At 43.9% G+C, this 22,804-nt stretch overlaps 1 protein-coding gene across 4 annotated transcripts in view; it reads left to right on the forward strand.

The window, feature by feature from the left end:
• The window catches only part of FARP1 (FERM, ARH/RhoGEF and pleckstrin domain protein 1), a 246,455-nt gene that overhangs the window by 143,874 nt on the left and 79,777 nt on the right, over positions 1–22,804 (forward strand). For all 4 annotated transcript variants that reach the window (XM_073664173.1, XM_073664174.1, XM_073664175.1 and 1 more), the window contains exons 4-5: positions 3,256–3,298; positions 5,668–5,746. In XM_073664173.1, coding sequence (XP_073520274.1) covers positions 3,256–3,298; positions 5,668–5,746 — 122 coding nt within the window. The remainder of the gene's footprint in view (positions 1–3,255; positions 3,299–5,667; positions 5,747–22,804) is intronic.

The following is a 22,804-nucleotide window of genomic DNA, read 5'->3' on the forward strand; positions in this document are numbered from 1 at the left end:
GAGGCAATCAGACTGCTGCTGCTTCTAGTCTCTATAGAAGCGTGCAAAAAGTGTAAAAAAAAAAAAAAAATGTTTTTAAAACTATAAAAAAATACAAAAGTTTAAGTCACCCCCCTTTTGCCCCATTCAAAATAAAATAATTTAAAAAAAACCACATGCACATATTTGGTATCGCTGCGTTCAGAATCGCCCGATCTATCAATATAAAAAAGAATTAATCCGATCGGTAAACGGCGTAACGAGAAAAAAATTAGAAACGCCAGAATTACATTTTTTTTTGTTCACCGCAACAGCTCAATAAAATGTAATAACGGGCGATCAAGACATCGAATCTATCCCAAAATGGTATCATTAAAAACGTCAGCTCGGCACACAAAAAATAAGCCCTCACCCGGTGCCAGATCCCGAAAAATGGAGACGCTACGGGTCTCGAAAAATTTTTTGTTTTTTTTTTAGAAAACTTGGATATTTTTTTCACCACTTAAATAAAAAAGAACCTATACATGTTTGGTATCTACGAACTCGTAAAGACCTGAAGAATAATAATAGCAGGTCAGTTTTAGCATTCAGTGAACGTGGTAAAAAAATAAATAAAAATAACTGTGGTATTGCACTTTTTTTGCAATTTCACCACACTTGGAATTTTTTTCCCGTTTTCCTGTACACGATATGGTAAAACCAGTGATGTCGTTCAAAAGTACAACTTGTCCCGCAAAAAATAAGCCCTCACACTTCCATATTGACCAAAAAATAAAAACGCTATGGCTCTGGGAACAAGGGGAGAAAAAAACAAAGACACAAAATCCCAAGGTCCTTAAGGGGTTAAACAGTCTGTGAAAAATGGACAGCACATGGCATCCTGGTGCTGCCCGATTCTTTTTTTTTTTTTCAGGGACCCATAGGCTGGCATTGGTGAGTTTGATTTAAGCCTTGGATCCATATTGGACATATCTCTGTGATTTAGTGTGGACCACTATGTCCGCAAAAGTCCACTGACATGTGAACAGCCCCATAGACGATGATAGGTACAAGTTCTATCCATGAAAAACGTAGATAGAACTTGTATCAGAAAACTGATGTCTGAATGAGCCCTTAGGGTATGTGCTCATGACGTCTTTAAAATGCAGAATGAGTTGTCCTAGAATCCACCAGTGAGCTAGTGCTTACATGAAATTTGTAAATCTTTTTTTTTTTTTGTATCTTTTTCTGAATTTGTCTGCTCCGATTTATGATTACAATCCACAATCAAAGTGGACTGAACTGTGATGTGTTAATAAATCAGCTTCGAAGAGCTCTGAAAAAGCAGTTAAGAGATACCAACTACGGTATATCATAATGATCTCACTGATGGATTCTCAATTAACTCATATTTCAGCCAGCATTGTGTAGATAGACAGGTAAACAAAAAAAAACTCTAAAAACCAAATGGTACAAAGTTTTAGGGAAACTGAAAGCAAAAATTATTTTCAGCCAAAAAGAACAAAGCTTTGATGTTTTTTCACCACCAGAAGGGAAAATTGGGTAAAAATAACAGTTTATCCGTCCTAAAGCTCTTACTTCCCTCCCTTGGTGTTCACATTCCTCTACTTTTTCCACTAACCCCATGTCATTCAGCACATACGTTACAATGCTAGCCCTGAAACGTGATAGTAAGAATAACTCTGATTGACCATACTGGCCCTTATTCCTAATCTCAGATAGTCCCACCTTCTTACCAGGATCATCATCCAACCGATTCCTGGGAAGACACAAATATCACCCTCTCCGTTTTGCTCATATCCTGTCTAAAACTTCTCTAGAACCTTTGGGTGAGATGTTCCAGGGAGCTCCGATTCCTCCTAGAGCCAACTCTATATATAGGCAGCTACAACACTTTTATTCAATAAAAAATACACAACTTCACAGAGAGCCCACTGATTTTGAAAAAGTGTTTGTCATCGTCCCTCCTCTTCCCACTCAATCTCTTTGCTCCATGCTCGTCTTGAGGCCAGAATATCTAAGAACAGACCATTATATTGTTCTGCATGGGAAAAGGAATTGGGAAAGTCTTTTAATGTCCAACAATGGGCTAAATGTTTCCAATTGGCTCATAAGAGGTCTGTCATATTCAAGGCCCAAGAGACCTCCTTCAAAATTATATCTGGATGATATTGTGTACAAACTTTGTTACACAAGTAACAAAGTTATGAGGGGACGATTGTGCATATTTGGTGGAGTTTCCTCCTAATCAAAAACTTCTGGTCCCAGGTAGTCCTACTTATCAACACGATGACTGGTTCTTTCTTTGATAATTCCCCTGAGGCTCTTTTGCATTTTATGCTATCTGCTAGTCTCAACAGATATAAAAGATCTCTGATAAGATAGCTAATACGGGCAGCTAAAAACATCATCCCTTCGTCATTGGAAAAGTAACTCTCCCCCTAGCCTGGAAGAGTGGCTCTCTGAGGTATATGATGGAACATTTAATTGCCCTGTCCCCCTACAGCATGGACAGATATTGTGCGCTGTGGAGAGATTGGATCGAATTCCAGGAATCGGATGCTTATCGTCAAATTGATGTGTGTCTCTTCCTCGGATGGTATCCCTGTTATGCCGGCTTGCTCCACGTGGGTCCGCTCTCGCCACATTGAGATACTACCATAAAGTATTCAATTGATTATAATGTTGTTGTCAATGTCATCTGCTCTAATACATCCCCTCTCATACATTTATTGTCCCCACTTCCTTCTGTTTATATCTGTTGATAACAAGTCCTCTATTTTGCTTTCTGTAATGTAAGATTCCTTTTACTAAAATTGAATTTGAAAAATAAAAGCCTAGAAGTTGTTCAAAATCCTTTAAAGGGAACGTGCCAAGCTGCGGGCAGCATAAATCAGAGCCCGGATGCACAATTGCAGCCAGGTATATGTTTGTCTGAAATGCTCCCTCGTTTTCTGAAAAAATATACTATAAAGATCCACCCCCGGCCGGCTCCTGCCCAACACCAATGCAGCTCATTGACAGGTCTATCCCACTTGTGTACCTAGGGAGAGACCTGTCAATCATCTGCAGCGGCACTGACTGGGAAGAGGGGGCCGGGCTGCACTAGCCTTGGATCTTTCTTAAAATATTTTTTTCTGAAACACCGGGGCATTTCTGAGTAAAATAGGTCATTAAGTCTGACATGGCCCCTTGGTCTGACAGGTTCCCTTTAAGCGTTTTGCATTAGAATGTAGTAAAATGAGTACAGTAGTAAAATAAGTGTTGTCTTTTCAGGTATGGCTGGATCTGCTGAAGCCAACTATTAAGCAAATCAGAAGTAAGTCATTGCTAAGATTTTTTTTTTTTTTTTTTGCATTATTGTTTAACTCCTTAAGGACAGACAATTTTCATTTTATGTTGGCATTTTTATTTTTGTGTATGACAGTTTGTTTTTTTTGCAGAATGATTTGTCATTTTGAATTACAATAAACTGGAAAATCATTCCATGTGCAGTGAGATTGTGAAAAAAAAAAAAATGCAATTCCGTAATGATTTTTTTTTATTTATTTTTTCATCGTTTATTTTGTGGTAATAATTAATTTTGATTCTCCAGATCAGTACAATTACCAAAATTGCATTTTTTAAAATTTAAGTAAAGAGAAAAAGATCAGTTTTTATTAAATTAGTTCTGTCACAAATTTTTGAGCCCCATGACATATTTATTTCTCTGTTGATTGAGCTCGTTTTGTATTACAAACTGACGGTTTTATTAAAACCAAATACGAGTTGCAATGACATTTTGAATGTTTTTTTTATTTAATTTTTTTTGGAGGAGTCATGTCTGAAAAACGCCAATGCTACCATTTTGATTTTTTTTTCTCATTATAGCATTTACCAATTGGGTTCGATAATTTTTATGTATTGATAGGCCCGACTCTTACGGACTCGGCGATTCCAAATATGTTTATTTTTTTGTAGTTTTTTTTATTTCTTTTTTCTTAATGGGGGGGGGAAAGGGGTTGACTCAAATATTTATATTTTTTAAAATATTTTTACTTTTAGAATCTTTTTTTTTGTTATTTTCTTATGGGGCTTAAACCTGTGATCGTCCTATCACTACTACTATAAATACAGTATTTACAGAGGTTCCAAGATGGAAGGGACTGGGGCCTTGAACAGGCTCCCGGCTGCTATCGCAACCCATCAGTGCCCCGTGATCACGTTGCAGCATGCTGATGGCAGCCAGTGTGCACGAGCACCTGCGAACATTGCATTTAAAGGTTGCTGAGGTTGACAGCTGCGTTTAATTGGTTAACAGCAGCGATCTGAGCTCAGCTCTGGTTGCTGCTGTTAGACACAGATCTAGCATCACCCGCATGTACAGAGTACGGGTCCTGAGCCCCGTCTGCATACTATAACCCTTACAATTACACCCCTTAATGCATTATTGGGTTAAGGGATTAAAATTGGAAAAAACTTTTTAATTCCAATCCATTAAAGCAGGAGTGGGGAACCTTTTTCCTGCAAAGAGCCATTTGTATATTTATATCATCCTTCGGGGATGGAGCAAATCACCCCCTCCCTCCGCCCACAAAGTATGTCCTGATGCTGGCACCGGTGTCAGGACGTCATTTTTCATTGCACGCACCTTAGCGGTTAGTAGTGAATGCTGTGTGAGTGCTCACAGAGCAAGGAGAAATTAAAGGGCCGGCGGCCATCAAAGCACAGCTGCCGGCCCAAACACTGTGGTCTCTGGGTCCATAGTCATGAGGTTCCCCACCCCTGCATTAAAGCTTCCATGACTTAATGTTCTTTCAGTTTTTTCTTACAGCATTCATCTCACGTGTTTGGTGCCAGTAAACTCAAAAACCCAAGCAGCTCAGTTCCGCCGACCAAATTTTCTTGATCAGGGAAGACTGAGTGATTTCTGCTATGCTACATTACTATTACTATGCTACTTTGATACATTAAGAATCAGTACATTAGAAGCGGCTGCTTCTCACAGCAGCTGGACACATTGGGTGGCTTTCTGAGAATATCACAAGCAATGCAATAGAAAAATGTAGTATTGAATCATGGAATAACCCCTTCAAATGGCCCAAGTGACAAAGTTTTCATTAGTACAAAAGTACATGACACAAAAATATCTGAAAATCTGCCAGAAACTGCTGTTAAAGAGGTTGTCCACTATTAGGACAACCCCTTCTTGATCTAAATGTTTGGCCCCAATAAGATAAAAAAAGCCTATACTCAATTCTTGTGCCAGTGCCATTTCAGTGGTGTCTGCACTCGTGAGCCCGGCGCCCAATCAGCGCTGGCGTCACGGTCCCCGTCATCGTACGAATTGAACATGAAGAGGAAGTCCGGGCTGCAGCTGATCTGACTTCCTCTTCATGATCAATTCGTATTAAGGCGGGGCCAGTGACGCTAGTGCTGATTGGACGCCGGGCTCACGTGTCAGAACAACTGCACGAGAGCCCTGGGACCGCGAGTGCCGACACCGCTGGAACAACACCAACACAGGAGGCGAGTATAGGCTTTTTTTTTATTGGGGCCAAACATTTAGATCAAGAAGGGGTTGTCCTAGTAGTGGACAACCCCTTTAAGAGCAGGACCTCCAATGCAGATGTAAACACAGCATAATGTGTAGTTTGTATTATATTTTACATTTCAACCTTATTGACTTCCGTTGTTCTTCAATTATAGGACCCAAGAATACTGTTCTGAAGTTTGTCGTAAAATTTTTCCCCCCTGATCACACTCAACTTCAAGAAGAATTAACAAGGTTTGTGTCTTACAATGTTTTTATTTTCCTTTCGCAGACCACTATAGCACCAGTCTTCTTTCAACAACTATAAACAGTAATAATAGAGGGTGGGGGTCCTATAAAATGGTGTTGTCTACCGTCCAGGATATTTATATAGCGGGCAATACACATTGCAATTTGCTGCTGGTGTCTAACCTTTCATGTTTTCTTCTATTGACATATGTATTTTTTTTTACTACTTTATATTTTATTAATATGCCTTGGGTCGAACAAGTAAATTGTCTGTCCACAAACCAGATGTGGTACCTGTTTGTTTTATAATATGAATAACTGCACAAGGCAGGCGTTATGGCCCGGAACAGTAAAAGACTCACTTCTGTAACACTCATATTAGAATGAGCCGACTGCAGACTTTAGATATTGACGGTTTGTAAAAACTAACAATTTTAAGCCCCACTGCTTGGTGTAGAAGAATGTTGGTTTGGCAAGTTCTGAATCATGAGTACGTGGCCAGCTGGCAGCTCTTTTATGGCTGTGAGAAGTTGTTCAGCAATTTTGGCAATGTGCGCTGCACAGCACAGATCTGCCCACTTAAAAGAGGTCATTATATTTTGTTGTTGTTTTCAAATGTTTCATCCTGATGTGCAAGATATACAGTACAGACCAAAAGTTTGGACACACCTTCTCATTTAAAGATTTTTCTGTATTTTCATGATTATATACTTAACAAAAAAGTGTGAAACAACTGAAAATATGTCTTATATTCTAGCTTCTTCAAAGTAGCCACCTTTTGCTTTGATGACTGCTTTGCACACTCTTGGCATTCTCTTGATGAGCTTCAAGAGGTAGTCACCGGAAATGGTCTTCCAACAATCTTGAAGGAGTTCCAGAGATGCTTAGCACTTGTTGGCCCTTTTGCCTTCACTCTGCGGTCCAGCTCACCCCAAACCATCTCGATTGGGTTCAGGTCTGGTGACTGTGGAGGCCAGGTCATCTGGCGTAGCACCCCATGACTCTCCTTCTTGGTCAAATAGCCGTTACACTGTCTGGAGGTGTGTTTGGGGTCATTGTCCTGTTGAAAAATAAATGATGGTCCAACTAAACGGAAACCGGATGGTATAGCATGCCGCTGCAAGATGCTGTGGTAGCCATGCTGGTTCAGTATGCCTTCAATTTTGAATAAATCCCCAACAGTGTCACCAACAAAGCACCCCCACACCATCACACCTCCTCCTCCATACTTCACGGTGGGAACCAGGCATGTAGAGTCCATCCGTTCACCTTTTCTGCATCGCACAAAGACACGGTGTTTGGAACCAAAGATCTCAAATTTGGACTCATCAGACCAAAGCACAGATTTCCACTGGTCTAATGTCCATTCCTTGTGTTCCTTAGCCCAAACAAGTCTCTTCTGCTTGTTGCCTGTCCTTAGCAGTGGTTTCCTAGCAGCTATTTTACCATGAAGGCCTGCTGCACAAAGTCTCCTCTTAACAGTTGTTGTAGAGATGTGTCTGCTGCTAGAACTCTGTGTGGCATTGACCTGATCTCTAATCTGAGCTGCTGTTAACCTGCGATTTCTGAGGCTGGTGACTCGGATAAACTTATCCTCAGAAGCAGCGGTGACTTTTGGTCTTCCTTTCCTGGGGCGGTCCTCATGTGAGCCAGTTTCTTTGTAGCACTTGATGGTTTTTGCAACTGCACTTGGGGACACTTTCAAAGTTTTTCCAATTTTTCGCACTGACTGACCTTCATTCCTTAAAGTAATGATGGCCACTAGTTTTTCTTTACTTAGCTGCTTTTTTCTTGCCATAATACAAATTCTAACAGTCTATTCAGTAGGACTATCAGCTGTGTATCCACCAGACTTCTGCACAACTGATGGTCCCAACCCCATTTATAAGGCAAGAAATCCCACTTGTTAAACCTGACAGGGCACACCTGTGAAGTGAAAACCATTTCCGGTGACTACCTCTTGAAGCTCATCAAGAGAATGCCAAGAGTGTGCAAAGCAGTCATCAAAGCAAAAGGTGGCTACTTTGAAGAACCTAGAATATAACACATATTTTCAGTTGTTTCACACTTTTTTGTTAAGTATATAATTCCACTTGTGTTAATTCATAGTTTTGATGCCTTCAGTGTGAATGTACAATTTCCATAGTCATGAAAATACAGAAAAATCTTTAAATGAGAAGGTGTGTCCAAACTTTTGGTCTGTACTGTATAAATGCAAAACATGATATTCGGCCTGAAATTGGACGAAAGGAAAGTTTTGTAGATTAATATATCCTTATGTGAAACTGATGCAACTGAAATTTCGTCCTTCATCCGAGCGCTGACCCTGTGCTGCAGAACTAAATATGGCCTTCTTTAAGTACTGAACATTTATATCACTGGTTAGACTGCATATAGAGATGTGGAGGGTGATCTGACGGACTTCACAATTGTCAGCATGTAATTTCCACTTGTCAGTACAGCAACTTTGGACCTCAAGGCATTAAAAGAGAAAAAAGAAAGATAATTGCATCAATTTCTGGAAAAAAACATCTAGTAAATTTACAAACACCCCCAAGGCCAAGGAAAAGTCAGTGGTACGATGTAAGGTTGCCACAATATTTTGTTGTTTTACACTATTTTTGCTACAGGAGTAAGGTTTCTGGAGGAGTTTTCAGTTTGACATATTTTTGCCTCTTAAAGAATTTGCAACTTTTATTGCTAAAAAGTCACAAGCACTGGTTAAATAAAAAAAAGTGCCCTTTTTTTGCTCCAAAGTCATGAACTACATGTGCCATTTGAAAGTTTGGCACAAAAATGTCAGACAATGCAAGTCAAAAAGAAGAAAGATGATACAATAAATAGCAATTGAAGAATCACCCCTGTTAAAGCTTTCCTTCTTTGATTGAAAATATTTTCCATCATTTGTATTGCTGATTATTTACAAGTAGTACTAAAAACACAATCTGTCTGCACAATGCATTTTCTGCCGCAATTTGTGTCATGCTATATATATTTTGCTATATAAACCCATTTGTTTTTTTCACACCTTGTATATGTTTTGTCTGTAAATGTCTCAATGTCACTGCCATAAGTACATTGTTTCTGCCAAAAGAAACAACCACCTACTGCTGCAGATAAAAATAGCTGTGTGCGGAGCGCGTCCCTCTCATTGGTAAAATAGCTGCAGACGAAATTGTAGCCGTGACCGTTCTTCCAGTTGCTGATTGTTTGATACAAGTAATGGAGCACTAATATTTACCTGCACATTCATTGGGTATACAGTGGCATGTAAAATTTTGGGCACCCCTGGTCAAAATTAGTGTTACAGTGAACAGTTAGAGGGGTTTTCCCACCAACAAAAGTTGATTTTAATCAATAGATCTTGGAATAATAATAATTTCCACGATTGGATGTGTTTAAATAAAATGTTCCTGTGCTGAGATAATCTTATAAATGTTCCCCTGCTGTGTACTGTGTAATGGCTGTGTCTGACCATGTACGGAACATGGTCTGATCATACCACATCTCCTGGTCAGAGGGGGAAGCAAAAGAGAGGATACAGACAGGACAGCATGGAATCACAGCTGATTCTTTTTGTGAGGTGAAACATTTCCTTGCCTGTTTTCAAACAATGTTTTACTTCAAAGAAAGAATCAGCTGTGATCCCCTGCTGTAATGTCTGTATCCTCTCTTTTGCTTCCTCCCCTGCCCAGGAGATGTGGTATGATCAGACCATGTCCCTGCGCGGTCAGACACAGCCATTACACAGTACACAGCAGGGGAACATTTATAAGATTATCTCAGCACAGGAACATTTTATTTAATACATCCAGTTGTGGAACTTATTATTATCCCAAGATCTGTTGATTAAAATGAACTTTTGTTCGTGGGAAAATCCCTTTAAGCAAGTTGAAGGTGAAATGATCTCTAAAAGGGCTAAAGTTAAAGATGTCATATTTCCTTTGTATTTAAGGCAAAAAAAATAGTATTTTTTTTTCATTTAAAAATTACAAAAAGGGAAATGGGCTGCTGCAAAAGTTTGGGCACCCTTGGATATTTGTGTGCTCAGATAACTTTGACCAAGGTTTCAGACCTTAATTAGCCTGTTAGGGTTATGGCTTGTTCACTATCATCGTTAGGAAAGGCCATGTGATGCAAATTTCCCAGCTTTATAAACATCCAGCCTCCTCTAACCTTGTGCCGAAACAGCAGTTATGGGTTCTTCTTAGCACCTGCCTAGCACTCTGAAAATGAAAATGACGGAGACCCACAACGCAGGAGAAAGCTACAAGAAGATAGAAAAGCGTTTTCTAGTTGCCCTTTCCTCAGTTTGAAATTTATTTAAGAAATGGCAGTTAACAGGAACAATGAAGGTCAAGATAAGGTCTGTTATACCAAGCAAAATTTCAGCGAGAGCTGCTCTTAGGATTGCTTGAGAGGCAAATCAGAACCCCCGCTTTACTGCAAAAGACTTTCAGAAACATTTAGCAGACTCTGGAGTTGTAGTACATTGTTCTACTGTTCAGAGACACCTGCACAAATATGGCCTTCATGGTAGAGTCATCAGAAGAAAACCTCTCCTGCATTCTCACCATAAAATTCTGTGTTAGAAGTATGTAAAAGAACATCTAAACAAGCCTGATGCATTTTGGAAACAAGTCCTGTGGACCGATGAGGTTAAAATAGAACTCTTCGGCCACAATGATCAAAGGTATATGTGGAGAAAAAAGGGCACAGAATTTTAGGAAAAGAACATCTCGCCAACCATTAAGCATAAGGGTGGATCAATCATGCTTTGGGGTTGTGTTATAGCCAATGACACAGGGAATATTTCACGGGTAGAGGGAAGAATGAACTCAATGAAATTTCAACAAATTCTTGATGTAAACATAACACCATCTGTAAAAAAAAAGCTGAAGTTGAAAGGATGGCTTCTACAAATGGATAATGATCCTAAACACTGTATCAAAATCCACAGTAGACTATCTCAAAAAGCGCAAGCTGAAGGTCTTACAATGGTCCCCACAGTCTCCTGATCTGAACATCATTGAAAATCTGTGGCTAGACCTCAAAATAGCAGTGCATGCAAGACGACCCAGGAATCTCACAGAACTGGAAGAATTTTCCAAGGAAGAATGGATGAAAATCCCTCAAACAAGAATTGAAAGACTCTTAGCTGGCTACAAAAAGCGTTTAGAAGCTGTGATACTTTCAAAGGGGCGTGCTTCTAAATACTAACCATACTGGGTGCCCAAACTTTTGCATCAGCCCATTTTCCTTTTTGTAAATTTTAAAATGTAAAAGATGAAAATATATTTCTTTTTTTTTTTGTGCCTAAAATACAAAGGAAATGTGTCATCTTTAACTTCAGGCCTTTTAGTAATCATTTCGTCTTCAACTTGCTTAACTGTTCACAATAACAGTAATTTTGACCAGGGGTGCCCAAACTTTTACATGCAACTGTAGGATCTCCAGGGTAAGCACATTAGGGAGCTTGTGCTGTCTTTCTATTATTCTAATATCATTCTGCTCTGAGACAGAAGTGGGAGTTCATGTAAATCAATGCGTTCTTGTCTGGGAAAAATTACACGCAGAGCTTGAAGCTGACAACTAAACCGCTGTTTGCATTTTTCATGCACTGATTAATAGTGCTTGTGTCTGACAGACAAAGCTGCTCACTACATTATTGACTTGACAAAAATTTCCCCAGGACACTAATAACCATTTTTACTTTATGAAATTCATATTAGATTCATTTGTTCATTCTTTCTTCCTGTCAGGCAGCATAATTTTTGTGAAAGCATTCTCCTGTACAGTTTTGTATCAAAAGAAATCTGGCAGGAGATTTATGCTGCCCAAACCACAGGCAGCATGAATCAGACACTGATCGCGTTATGTGCAGTCTTGTATGTTTTACTCGGAAATGCTCAAGTGATTCAGAGAAAATATACTTGAAAAGACCAACGGCTTCCTCCCACCCTGCGACTGACAGCTGTCTCCTTATACACACACATATGGAAAGACCTGTCAGTCTAAGGGAGCGGGACAGGGTGAAGCCACCTTGGACAGGCCTCTTGGACTCGTCATCCGACATGCATGGTCCTTAGTTGACTTTTCAAAGTGTGTTTCCTCTGAATCATTAAGCGTTTCAGAGTAAACCATACACGGATGCAATAACGCAGCCAGTGTCTGATTCATGCTTCCTTTATCAGGGTTCCCTTTAATTCACAGCTTTTCAGAGGATTATTTTTTAATACTTCTACTGATATACTCGAATGTTTTATATTTTTATATTTTTAATAATCACCAAAGTTTTTGGTTACTAAATTCAAAATCAATGTGTTTCCTGTTTACATGTTAAGGGGCTGTGATTTGAATAAGGCTTGGGATTTAACCCTTTCATGACCGGAGCATTTTCCGTTTTTGAGTTTTCGTTTTTTTGCTCCCCTTCTTCCCAGAGCCATAGCCTCTTTATTTTTCAGTCAATATGGCCATGTGAGGGCTTATTTTTTGCGGGACGAGTTGTACTTTTAAACGCCATTTAGTTTTACCATATCATGTACTGGAAAACGATAAAAAAAAAATTCCAAGTGCGGTGAAATTGCAAAAAAAAATGCAATTCCACAGTTGGTTTTTGTTTGTTTTTTTCTTTCCACGTTCACTGAATGCTAAAACTGACCTGTCATTCTTATTCTCCAGGTGATTATGAGTTCGTAGATACCAAACATGTATAGGTTCTTTTTTATTTAAGTGGTGAAAAAAAATTCCAAAGTTTGCTAAAATAAATAAATGGCGCCATTTTCCGAGACCCACAGCGTCTCCATTTTTCGGGATCTGGGGCCGGGTGAGGGCATATTTTTTGCGCGCTGGGCTGACGTTTTTATTGATACCATTTTGGGGTAGATCCGATGTTTTGATCGCCCGTTATTGCATTTTATTGTAATGTTGCAGCGACCAAAAAAAATTAATTCTGGCGTTTGGAATTTTTTTCTCATTACTCCTTTTACCGATCAGATTAATTATTTTTTTATACTGATAGATCAGATTGATATTCTGAACGTGGCGATACCAAATATGTGTATGTGAGGTTTATTTTTTATTTATTTGAAATTGGGGCAAAATGGGGGTGATTTAAACTTTTATATTTTTTTTAAAACATTTTTTTTTACACTTTTTGCATGCAATAGTTTCCATAGGAGACTAGAAGCAGCAACTGTCCGATCGCCTCTGCTACATGGAGGTGACGAGCAGATCACCTCTATGTAGCAGAAATGCTATGAGCTCCGACCACTAGGTGGCACTCATAGCTATCTTTACATGACAACCACTGGGGTCTGCTGCAGACCCAGGGTTGTCATGCTCACCCATCAGTGACCCGCGATCACGTGACGGGGTCACCGATGGGCGGGGTAAGTGACGCGCTTCCGGCGCGGCGCTGTTAAATGCTGCTGTCAGAGATTGACAGCGACATTTAACTAGTTAACAGCCGCGGGTGGATCGCAATTCCACCCATGGCTGTTGCGGGCATATGTCAGCTGTAAGAATCCGCTGACATGTGCTCGGTTCAGTTCGGGCTCAGCGCCGGAACCCCCGCTGAACCGGCCTTTCCGATGTGGTGCGTACTAATACTGACCACGTTGGAAAGGGGTTAAACATTTTTCACTGCTCTCTCAACCCCTTCACCATTTTCCATTTTCAGTTTTTCCTCCCCGTCTTTCATAAGCCATATATCATCCCTATGGGGGCACCTTTGGGGCTTGTTTTTTCTGGGACGAGTTGTACTTTTGAATGACACCACTCATTTTACCACATAGTTTACTGGAAAACAGGAAAACAATTCAAAGTGTGGTAAAACTGCAAAAAAAAGTGCAATTCCATAATTGTGTTTTTTTTTTTTTTAACGATCTTCACTTTATGGTAAAACTGACCTGGAAATATGATTCTCCAGGTTAGTATGAGTACGCAGATACCAAACATGAATAGTTATTTTTGGGGGGGGTTTTTAAGTGGTGAGAAAAATGTAGAAATTTGTATGAACATTTTTTTGCTTTGGTTGCCATTTTCCGAGACCTGTAGAGTTTTCATTTTTCGGGATATGGGGAGGTGTTATGGCTTATTTTTGCACCCTGAGCTGATGTTTTTACTGATACTCATCACAACTCTAGCCAATAATCTTAAACGACTCTTTGAAACCTTCCACTCCCTCCTGAGCCCTAAAGTACAGACCCCCGTCACCAACCTAAGTGTTGACGATCTGGCCACTTATTTCCTACAAAAAATCAAATCATATCTGTCAAGACATTCTTGCACAATCCCGTCAGTCTGGATCCCTTTCCCTCCCGCACCTCAAGTTCACTTTCCATCTTCAAGCCGTTCACAGAAGAAGTGACCAGACTCCTCTCTTCTTCTCGCCCTGCAACAGTGACCCTTTTCCCTCACATCTCCTTCATTCCCTTTCCCCAGCTGTCACTACCCACCTAACTAAAATATTTAACCTCTCTCTTTCTTCGGGTATCTTTCCCTCTTGATTCAAACATGCCATCATAACTCCTTTGCTTAAAAAGCCATCCCTGGACGAAAACTGCACTGCTAACTATAGACCTATCTTTAATCTTCCCTTCATCTCTAAACTCCTGGAATGCTTGGTCCACTCCTGTCTAATCCGCTATCTCTCAAATAACGCTCTTCTCGACCCTTTACAATCCGGTTTCCGCTCCTCACACTCTAATGAAACTGCCCTCACTAAAGTCTCTAATGATCTACGAACATCTAAATCTAATGGTCACTACTCCCTGCTGTTTCTCCTGGATCTCTCTGCCGCTTTTGACAGTTTGGATCACCAGCTCCTCCTCATAAAGCCCCCGTCTCACATAGCGAGATCGCTGCTGAGTCACGGTTTTGGTGACGCAACAGCGACCTCACCAGCGATGTCGCTATGTGTGACACTTTGCAGCGATCAGGCCCCTGCTGTGAGGTCGCTGATCGCTGCAAAGTGTCCTGGACCATTTTTTGGTCTTTGCCCTCCCGCTGGTCAGCACACATCGCTGTGTGTGACCAGCAGGAGCAGCGATCAGGCTGGTAACCATGATAAACATCGGGTTACTAGGGGCACACGCGCACCTAGTAACCCGTTGTTTATCATGGTTACGAGCCTGCTAAAGTGAGCGGTAACCTCCCTCTCACCGTAGCAGAGTGGTAACCATGATAAACAACGGGTTACTAGGTGCGCGTGTGCCCCTAGTAACCCGATGTTTATCATGGTTACCAGCCTACTCCTGCTTCAGCAGGCTGGTAACCAGGAGCAGGACATCGTGGAAAGATTCTTTCAGCAGCAGAAGGGAAGGAAGGGAGACACAGATTCTCTACTTCGTGGGTAGGCGGAGCCCCATAGGATAGTCACCTCAGATTGGAAAAAGACGACCGGCCCCTCCAGTATATAGGCTCCTCCTACTCCCATGTTCATCAGTCTTTTTATCTGAGGTCTCAGAGGATAGTCGCTGCTTCGGCAGCTCCTCAGAAGAGTTGTTATTTTATATCCAGCGAGTCCTGGACCCCCCGTGGTCTAGAGGTCTCTGGGGGTCTCGGCGCTGCTGAGACCCCTGACCCTCCCCTGGATGCTCTGTGTACCCCTTGAGGAGGTTCCCACTTATGCCTCCCTGGCGGAGGCGCACACCACACATCTGAGAGGGTCCCTGCGTGCTCCGCCATAGGGGGGAGCAAAGGGCCATGGCGCCACACATCCCTGAGGATCCCTGTGGCGTTCAGCCGGGTAAGTGCTCTTTGGTCTAAAGAGTATCTTTGACGGCTACGGCAAGTGTACTGCCTGTGTGTTTCTTGTCTATTTCAGACGCTGCCTTGACTGGGGAGCAGAGACGGAGGCCAGTAATTTTTATGTTTATTTTTTATTTGCGCATGCTTTTTCGTTTTTGCTTCCTGCCTTCATTGAGGCAGGAAGCTCCCTGTATTGGCTCGCGTTTTCTTGCTTTTATTGACTTGCTTCCTGCCTTCATAGAGGTAGGAAGTTTTCTGCCCTCATTTTTGTTGTTTGAATAAGGCGGGGGGCGTGGCCTAGTGGGGGCGTGGCTTAGCGTCTCCTGGCTTCCTGCCGTCATTACTTAGGCAGGAAGCGCTTGGTTGAGCGTGCGCTGGCGGTCCCTGCTTCTCCCTCCGGCGTCCAGCGGCGCCTCCTGCTCTCTGCTCCCCGTCCGTCCACACACTTAGGAGGAGCGGTCGCCGCAGTGCCGGTGAGTCCCCTCTGCCTCTGGCAGGGGTTCTTTGTCAGTGCTGTCTCTCCAGGCTACCTATTAGGAGTCCTCGTGAGCACTGCCGCTTTCTCTCCTAAAGCTATTTACTTCACTGACCTTTTAGGCTGTGTATTATTATAGTTGCTGTGATGTTAACCCCTTCTGAAAAAGTGGAACTTTAGGGGAAACACATGGTGTTTAAGGGAGTTTCACCCTAATGATTTTTTGCTTGGCATTTCTGGGGTAGCTCTTTTCTAAGGGTGAGCTTTAACCCTTCAGAGCCTGTCGCATATATATAAAAAAATAAAAATTAAAAAAAAAAATATATAAAAAAAAAGTTAGTTTTTGAAAACAGGCTGTGCAGCTTTCACACTTTTTTGCCATCCTTGTTGTACATCCTGGCATCTGGTGTGGGTGGCATGTCGGATCAGGGGCCTGGGAGTGCGGATCGGTCTCCTGATCCGTTTCAGGTTCAGTCGCACGCCTCTGATACACTCAGGCCTTCTACTACATCAAGTTCAACGCTCAGTGATGTTAAGGTGGAGGCGCTCACTCGCTCCATTGATAGTCTCTCTAGTCTCCTGGGGCAGTGGGTGTCAGCTAGATCACACCCAATGCCACGAGGTAAAAAGCGCCGCAAGACTATGGTGGCGTTGTCTCCCTCGCAGAGCGCATCAGAGGCTTCGGATTCACCAACAGATTCGGTTGATGAAATTTCTGAGTCCGAAGAGGAGGATCAACAGGATCGCTCTGTTTCTCTTTCTGTTCGCGTAGATTGGCTTATTAAGGACATGCGGGAAGTATTAGAGCTGTCTGAAGAGCCGACAAGATCGTCTAGGTCGGGCCGTCTGTATCAGAAGACGCGCCGTGTTCGTTCTACATTACCTGCGCATGAGGAACTTAACGAAGCGGTGGAGAAGGAGCGTCAGTGTCCGGATAAACGCTTCCGAGGAACGCGTTTTTTTGATGCCCTATATCCCTGTGCCAAGGAGATGGTTACTAATTGGGTTCCCTCTCCTGAGGTGGATATATCTCTGTCTCAGCTGACCAAGTCTTACCTGCTTCCTGTTAAAGGGAGAGCCAATCTTCAGGATCCTTTGGACAGAAGATCGGAGTCAGCGGCGAAATCCATCTATGAAGCCGCGGGTCATGGTTTCCGAGCGGCCTTGGGGGCCATGTGGGCCGGTGAGGCTTCTCTGCGGTGGTTGGATCAGCTGCGTGCGGCGTGGCAGGATGGGACTTCGCGTTCAGAAGTGGAAAAGCTTTTTCAGCGAATGGAAGAAGCTATGTGTTATGGCAGAGATGCAGTACTGGACACTGCTTCAATTCTGTCCAGGGCTCAGGCTTCGGCAGTCACGATTAGAAGAGCTCTGTGGCTTAAACAGTGGACCGGGGATGCAGTATCCAAACAGGGATTGCTTAGTCTGGCATATAAGGGCGGTCAGCTCTTTGGTTCAGATCTTTCGGAACTAATTGCCAAAGCTAAAGCTAAGGATGTTACTCTGCCTGGGAAAAAGGCAGTGGCATCCACAGCCAGCAGGACAGGGCCCTGCAGAGGTCTTCGGTCCTTTCGGGCCAGGGGACGATTCAGTCAGCCTTCTTGGAGATTGGGTCGTCCCTCATCTTCCGGCAGATCCGCCCAGAAATCTTGTACTCCTTGGAAGCAACGGTCCCGTCAGGACAGACGGGAGGTTGATAAAAAGTCCGCTAAGGCTGACTGACGCCAGGGATCCCCCCGAGGGCTCTCGGGTGGGAGGTCGTCTGCTACAATTCGGGTCGATCTGGGCATCCCACATAGCAGACGCCTGGGTGACACGGGTTATGTCGGCAGGCTATTTCATAGAGTTTCATTCGCTGCCTCCAGACAGGTTTCGTCTGACGGGCATTCCGTCCGTGCCAAGACTGGCTGCCGCACTGTTTCAGGAGGTCGACTCTCTCCTACAGCAGAGTGTGGTGGTTCAGGTTCCTCCGGAAGACCAGGGAAAGGGTTTTTATTCCAACCTTTTTGTGGTCCCCAAAAAGGAGGACAAGTTTCGTCCGGTGCTGGATCTCAGGGATTTGAATATTTACGTCCGGACACGAAAGTTCCGCATGGAGTCTCTCCGATCGGTGATAGCGACCCTGTCGCAGTACGATTTCTTGGTGTCCATAGACATCCGCGACGCCTATTTGCATATCCCTATCGGCAGGGCTCACCAGTGTTTCTTGTGTTTCGCTATAGGTCAAACCCATTACCAGTTTGTGGCCCTGCCTTTCGGGTTGGACTCAGCTCCCAGGGTTTTTACAAAAATTCTGGCTCCTCTCATGGCACTTCTTCGAAGACAGGGGGTTACGATCCTCCCCTACTGGACGACCTGTTCATAGTGTCACCCACAGCGGAGGAGGCAGTAGCGGCTCGCGATCTCTCCCTTCAGTACCTGATAGACTTCGGGTGGCTGATCAATTGGAAGAAATCGTCATTGGAGCCAGCACAGTCCATTCTTTTCCTGGGGATGCAGTTCGATACTGTTCGGGCAGTTGTGTCCCTGCCTCCTGTCAAACAGACGAACCTTCGTCTTCTGGTCCAGGCTATGAGGTCGGCGCTGTCAATGTCCCTTCGGGAATGCATGCGCCTTCTGGGTCAAATGGTGGCAACTATGGAAGCAGTACCATTTGCACAATTTCATTCCCGGGATCTCCAGAGCCTTATTCTGACCCATTGGGATCGATCTTTAACTTCTCTGGATCGCTCGGTCATTATCTCCCGCAGGGTGCGAGAATCTCTTGGATGGTGGTTACGTCCGGAGACTCTATCCGTGGGGAAATCCTTCATTCCTCCGAGATGGTCGGTGGTGACAACCGATGCCAGCCGGACAGGCTGGGGGGGAGTTTGGAATGACCTCTGGATTCAGGGAGTCTGATCGCCAAAGGAGTCGTCTCTCCCGATCAACATTTTGGAGTTGAGAACAATATTTCTCTGCCTCCAACATTGGACGGTCTTATTGAGCGGTCTACCGGTCCGGATCCAGTCGGACAACGCTACGGCTGTCGCGTACATCAACCACCAAGGCGGGACGAGGAGTTCCAGTCTCATGTCGGAGGTCTCTCGGATCCTGGTCTGGGCCGAGTCCAAAGTTCCAGCAATCTCTGCAATTCACATTCCAGGGGTGTTGAATATCTCGGCGGACTTCCTCAGTCGCGAGCAAGTGGACCCTGGGGAATGGAGTCTCCATCCAGAAGTGTTTTCTCTGCTGTGTTCCCGTTGGGGGACTCCTCAGGTGGACTTGATGGCATCCAGGCTGAACGCCAGGGTTCCGACGTCCAGGTACAGGGACCCGGAGGCTGTGGCGGTGGATGCTCTAGTGGCCCCGTGGGGTCAGTTCAAGCTGATCTATGCGTTTCCGCCTATATCCTTACTACCTCTGGTGATCCGACGGATCAAACTCGAAAGGGTATCAATAATTCTGATAGCACCAGACTGGCCGCGGAGGACATGGTATTCGACGCTGGTGTCTCTTCAGGCGGCACCTCCGTTTCCGCTGCCCCTTCGCCCGGACTTGCTCACTCAGGGGCCCATTCGTCATCCGGACCTGAGGTCCCTTCGTTTGACGGCGTGGCTCTTGAGACCGAGATCTTGACCCGTCGCGGTTTTTTGCCCGAGGTCATTGCTACCTTGCTGGCGGCCCGGAGTCCAGCTACGTCCAGGATTTATCACAGAACTTGGGAGTCTTTCTATTCATGGTGTTCTGGATCCTCAAGAAACCCGAGGGTTTTTTCCATCCCCAACTTCTTGGCCTTTCTGCAATCTAGTCTGGCCAGGGGTTTGGCAGTTAGTACGGTGCGGGGACAGGTATCTGCTCTTTCCGCACTTTTTAGGAAGGCTATTGCCTCTCACAGGGATGTGCGCTCTTTTTTTCGCTGAGTCGCACGTCAGTTTCCGCCACGGAGGGCAGTTGTGGCTCCATGGCGGCTTAATCTAGTCCTGGAAGCCCTTCAGCATAGGCCTTTTGAGCCTATGGATTCTGCGAAACTTTCATTACTTTCTTGGAAGGTGACGTTCTTGGTGGCAGTCACCTCTTTGAGAAGGGTATCGGAATTGGCAGCACTTTCCTGCTCACCTCCTTTTCTGGAATTTTTTCCGGATCGCGTGGTGCTTCGTACTCGTGAAGATTTTTTGCCTAAGGTAGTGTCACAATTCCACGTTAATCAGGACATTGTGTTGCCTTCTCTTTGTCCAGGACCTAAGAATCCAAGGGAGCGGGCCTTGCACTCGTTGGACTTAGTGCGGGCATTGAAGTTCTATCTTGCGATCACCCAAGGTTTTCGGAAGTCGGACTCTCTTTTTATAATTCCGGAAGGTCGTCGGCGTGGTCAACGTGCTTCCAAAGACACAATAGCTCGGTGGATCCGTTCAGCTATCCTGGAAGCGTACCGGCTCAAGGGCGAGCCTTGTCTGGTTAAAGTTAAAGCTCATTCCACGAGAGCCATTGGCTCATCGTGGGCTTTTCGTCAGGGGGCCTCGGCAGCGCAGCTCTGCCGGGCGGCCACCTGGCGCTCCGTTCACACCTTTACTAAGTATTATAAGGTGGACTTAAGTGCTTCAGCCGATGCGGCCCTGGGACGCAGGGTCCTGCAGGCGGCGGTAATTTAAGTTATCCCTTTACTTAGTTTTCCGTTATTTAGCGCGGTTTACGCTCTTGCCTAAGTTTTGGGGTATGGAAGCTTCTGCCTCTATTTCCCACCCTTAAGTAGGTACTGCTTTAGGACGTCCCACGAAGTAGAGAATCTGTGTCTCCCTTCCTTCCCTTCTGCTGCTGAAAGCCGGATTTTGGTAAGAACTTACCTGTAAAATCCTTTTCAGCGAAGGAAGGAAGGGAGACACAGCACCCTCCCAGGGCAGAAGTGTTTTTTTGTGTTTCTAGATGCAGTGCGTCTCCTTCCTGATGTCGATCTTCTGGACTGGGTTTAGCGTTCTACGGCTCTCATTCCAGTTTCGCCAGCTCTACACAGTTGTCAGGTCCAATGGGATATGCCTAAGACTGTGTGTTTCTATTACATAACCTGTTTTCTCTCATTTCTGAAATTTCAGAAGGGGATATGTTGTTCTGGTTGGTCTGCTCTTCCTTAGCTTGTGTACGGACTGATGAACATGGGAGTAGGAGGAGCCTATATACTGGAGGGGCCGGTCGTCTTTTTCCAATCTGAGGTGACTATCCTATGGGGCTCCGCCTACCCACGAAGTAGAGAATCTGTGTCTCCCTTCCTTCCTTCGCTGAAAAGGATTTTACAGGTAAGTTCTTACCAAAATCCGGCTTTCCACGATGTCGCTGCTCCCCTGATCGCTGGTGAGCCTGCCTGTTTGACAGTTCACCAGCGACCACATAGCGACGCAGCAGCGATCCCTGACAGGTCGTATCGTTGTCGGGATCGCTGCAGCGTCGCTAAGTGTGACGGGGCCTTTATGCTCCACTCTATAGGCCTCAAGGACGCTGCTCTCTCATGGTCTCCTCCCGTCTCTCTGACCGCTCCTTCACGGTATCTTTTGCCGGCTGTTCTTCCTCTAATCTTCCCCTTACTATCAGGGTTCCACAAGGATCAGTCCTAGGCCCCCTCCTCTTCTCCTTGTATACTGCCCCTATTGGGCAAACCATCATCAGATTTGGTTTCCAGTATCATCTCTATGCTGATGACACCCAACTATACACCTCTTCACCTGACATCACCCCCACTCTAATACAAAATACCAGTGATTGTCTGTCCACTATCTCTAACATCATGTTCTCCCTCTATCTGAAACTGAATCTCTCAAAAACTGAACTCCTTGTTTTTCCTCCCTATACTAACCTACCTATACCTGACTTTCCAATTTCCTTGTGTGGCGCCACCATAACTCCCAAGCAGCAAGCTCACTGTCTTGGAGTCATATTTGACACACAACTCTCCTTTATTCCCCATATACAATCACTCACTCGCTCATGTCACCTAACCTAACTCTCCCCTGTTCCCTCCTAAATGTTAATCTTAATCTTCCCCTGCGTATTCATCTGTCTCCACATCCACCATGCACCAAATACCACACGGTAACTGCCCTTAGACACATGCTGGCTGAAGACCATGTTCTTCCTAGTGTGTCCCCTCTTTTCCATATAGATTGTAAGCTTGCGCGCAGGGCCCTCACTTCTCATGTAACTGTTGAAATGTGATTCATTGTATTGTTTATATTGTTTGTATATGTCCCTACTTAAATGTAAAGTACTGCGGAATATGTTGGCGCTATATAAATAAAAATTATTATTACCATGCTATGTATAGCAGAAATCACGGTTTCCTATGAACACCGGCTAATGTGTTACAGGAAGATCATAATTACAGGCAGACCCCTGGCTGTCATGACAACCCATCAGCGCACTGCAATCACATCATGGGCACACCGATACGAGAGTGGAATGATATGCGCCCTTGTCGGCGCTTGTTAAATCCCGCTGTCAGATATTGACATCAGGATTTCACAGGTAAACAGCTGCGGGCCATCATGTGCGAGGAAAGATGTGGGCTCAGCGTGTGAGCCCGCATCAAAGGCAGGGACACTACATATGACGTAAATATATGTCATATGTTGTGAAGATGTTAAAGGGAATCTGTCACAAGGTTTACACTACCCAATCTGAGAACAGCATGAGGTAGGAACATACAGTGCTGGTCACAAATATTGGCATACCTTCATTTTTTTCATAGACTGTACAATATCTTCAGAAATAAATGGAAATGTACCAAAGTTATATCCTCAGGATTTTTTCATTAGTGGTCCAAAGTAATACAAAAATAAAACATTGTTTTTCAACTTCCATTTCGCAATTTC

Source organism: Phyllobates terribilis, unplaced genomic scaffold, assembly GCF_046119375.1.
Source record: "Phyllobates terribilis strain yellow unplaced genomic scaffold, ASM4611937v1 Scaffold_2__4_contigs__length_985480577, whole genome shotgun sequence".
Classification (NCBI taxonomy): domain Eukaryota; kingdom Metazoa; phylum Chordata; class Amphibia; order Anura; family Dendrobatidae; genus Phyllobates; species Phyllobates terribilis.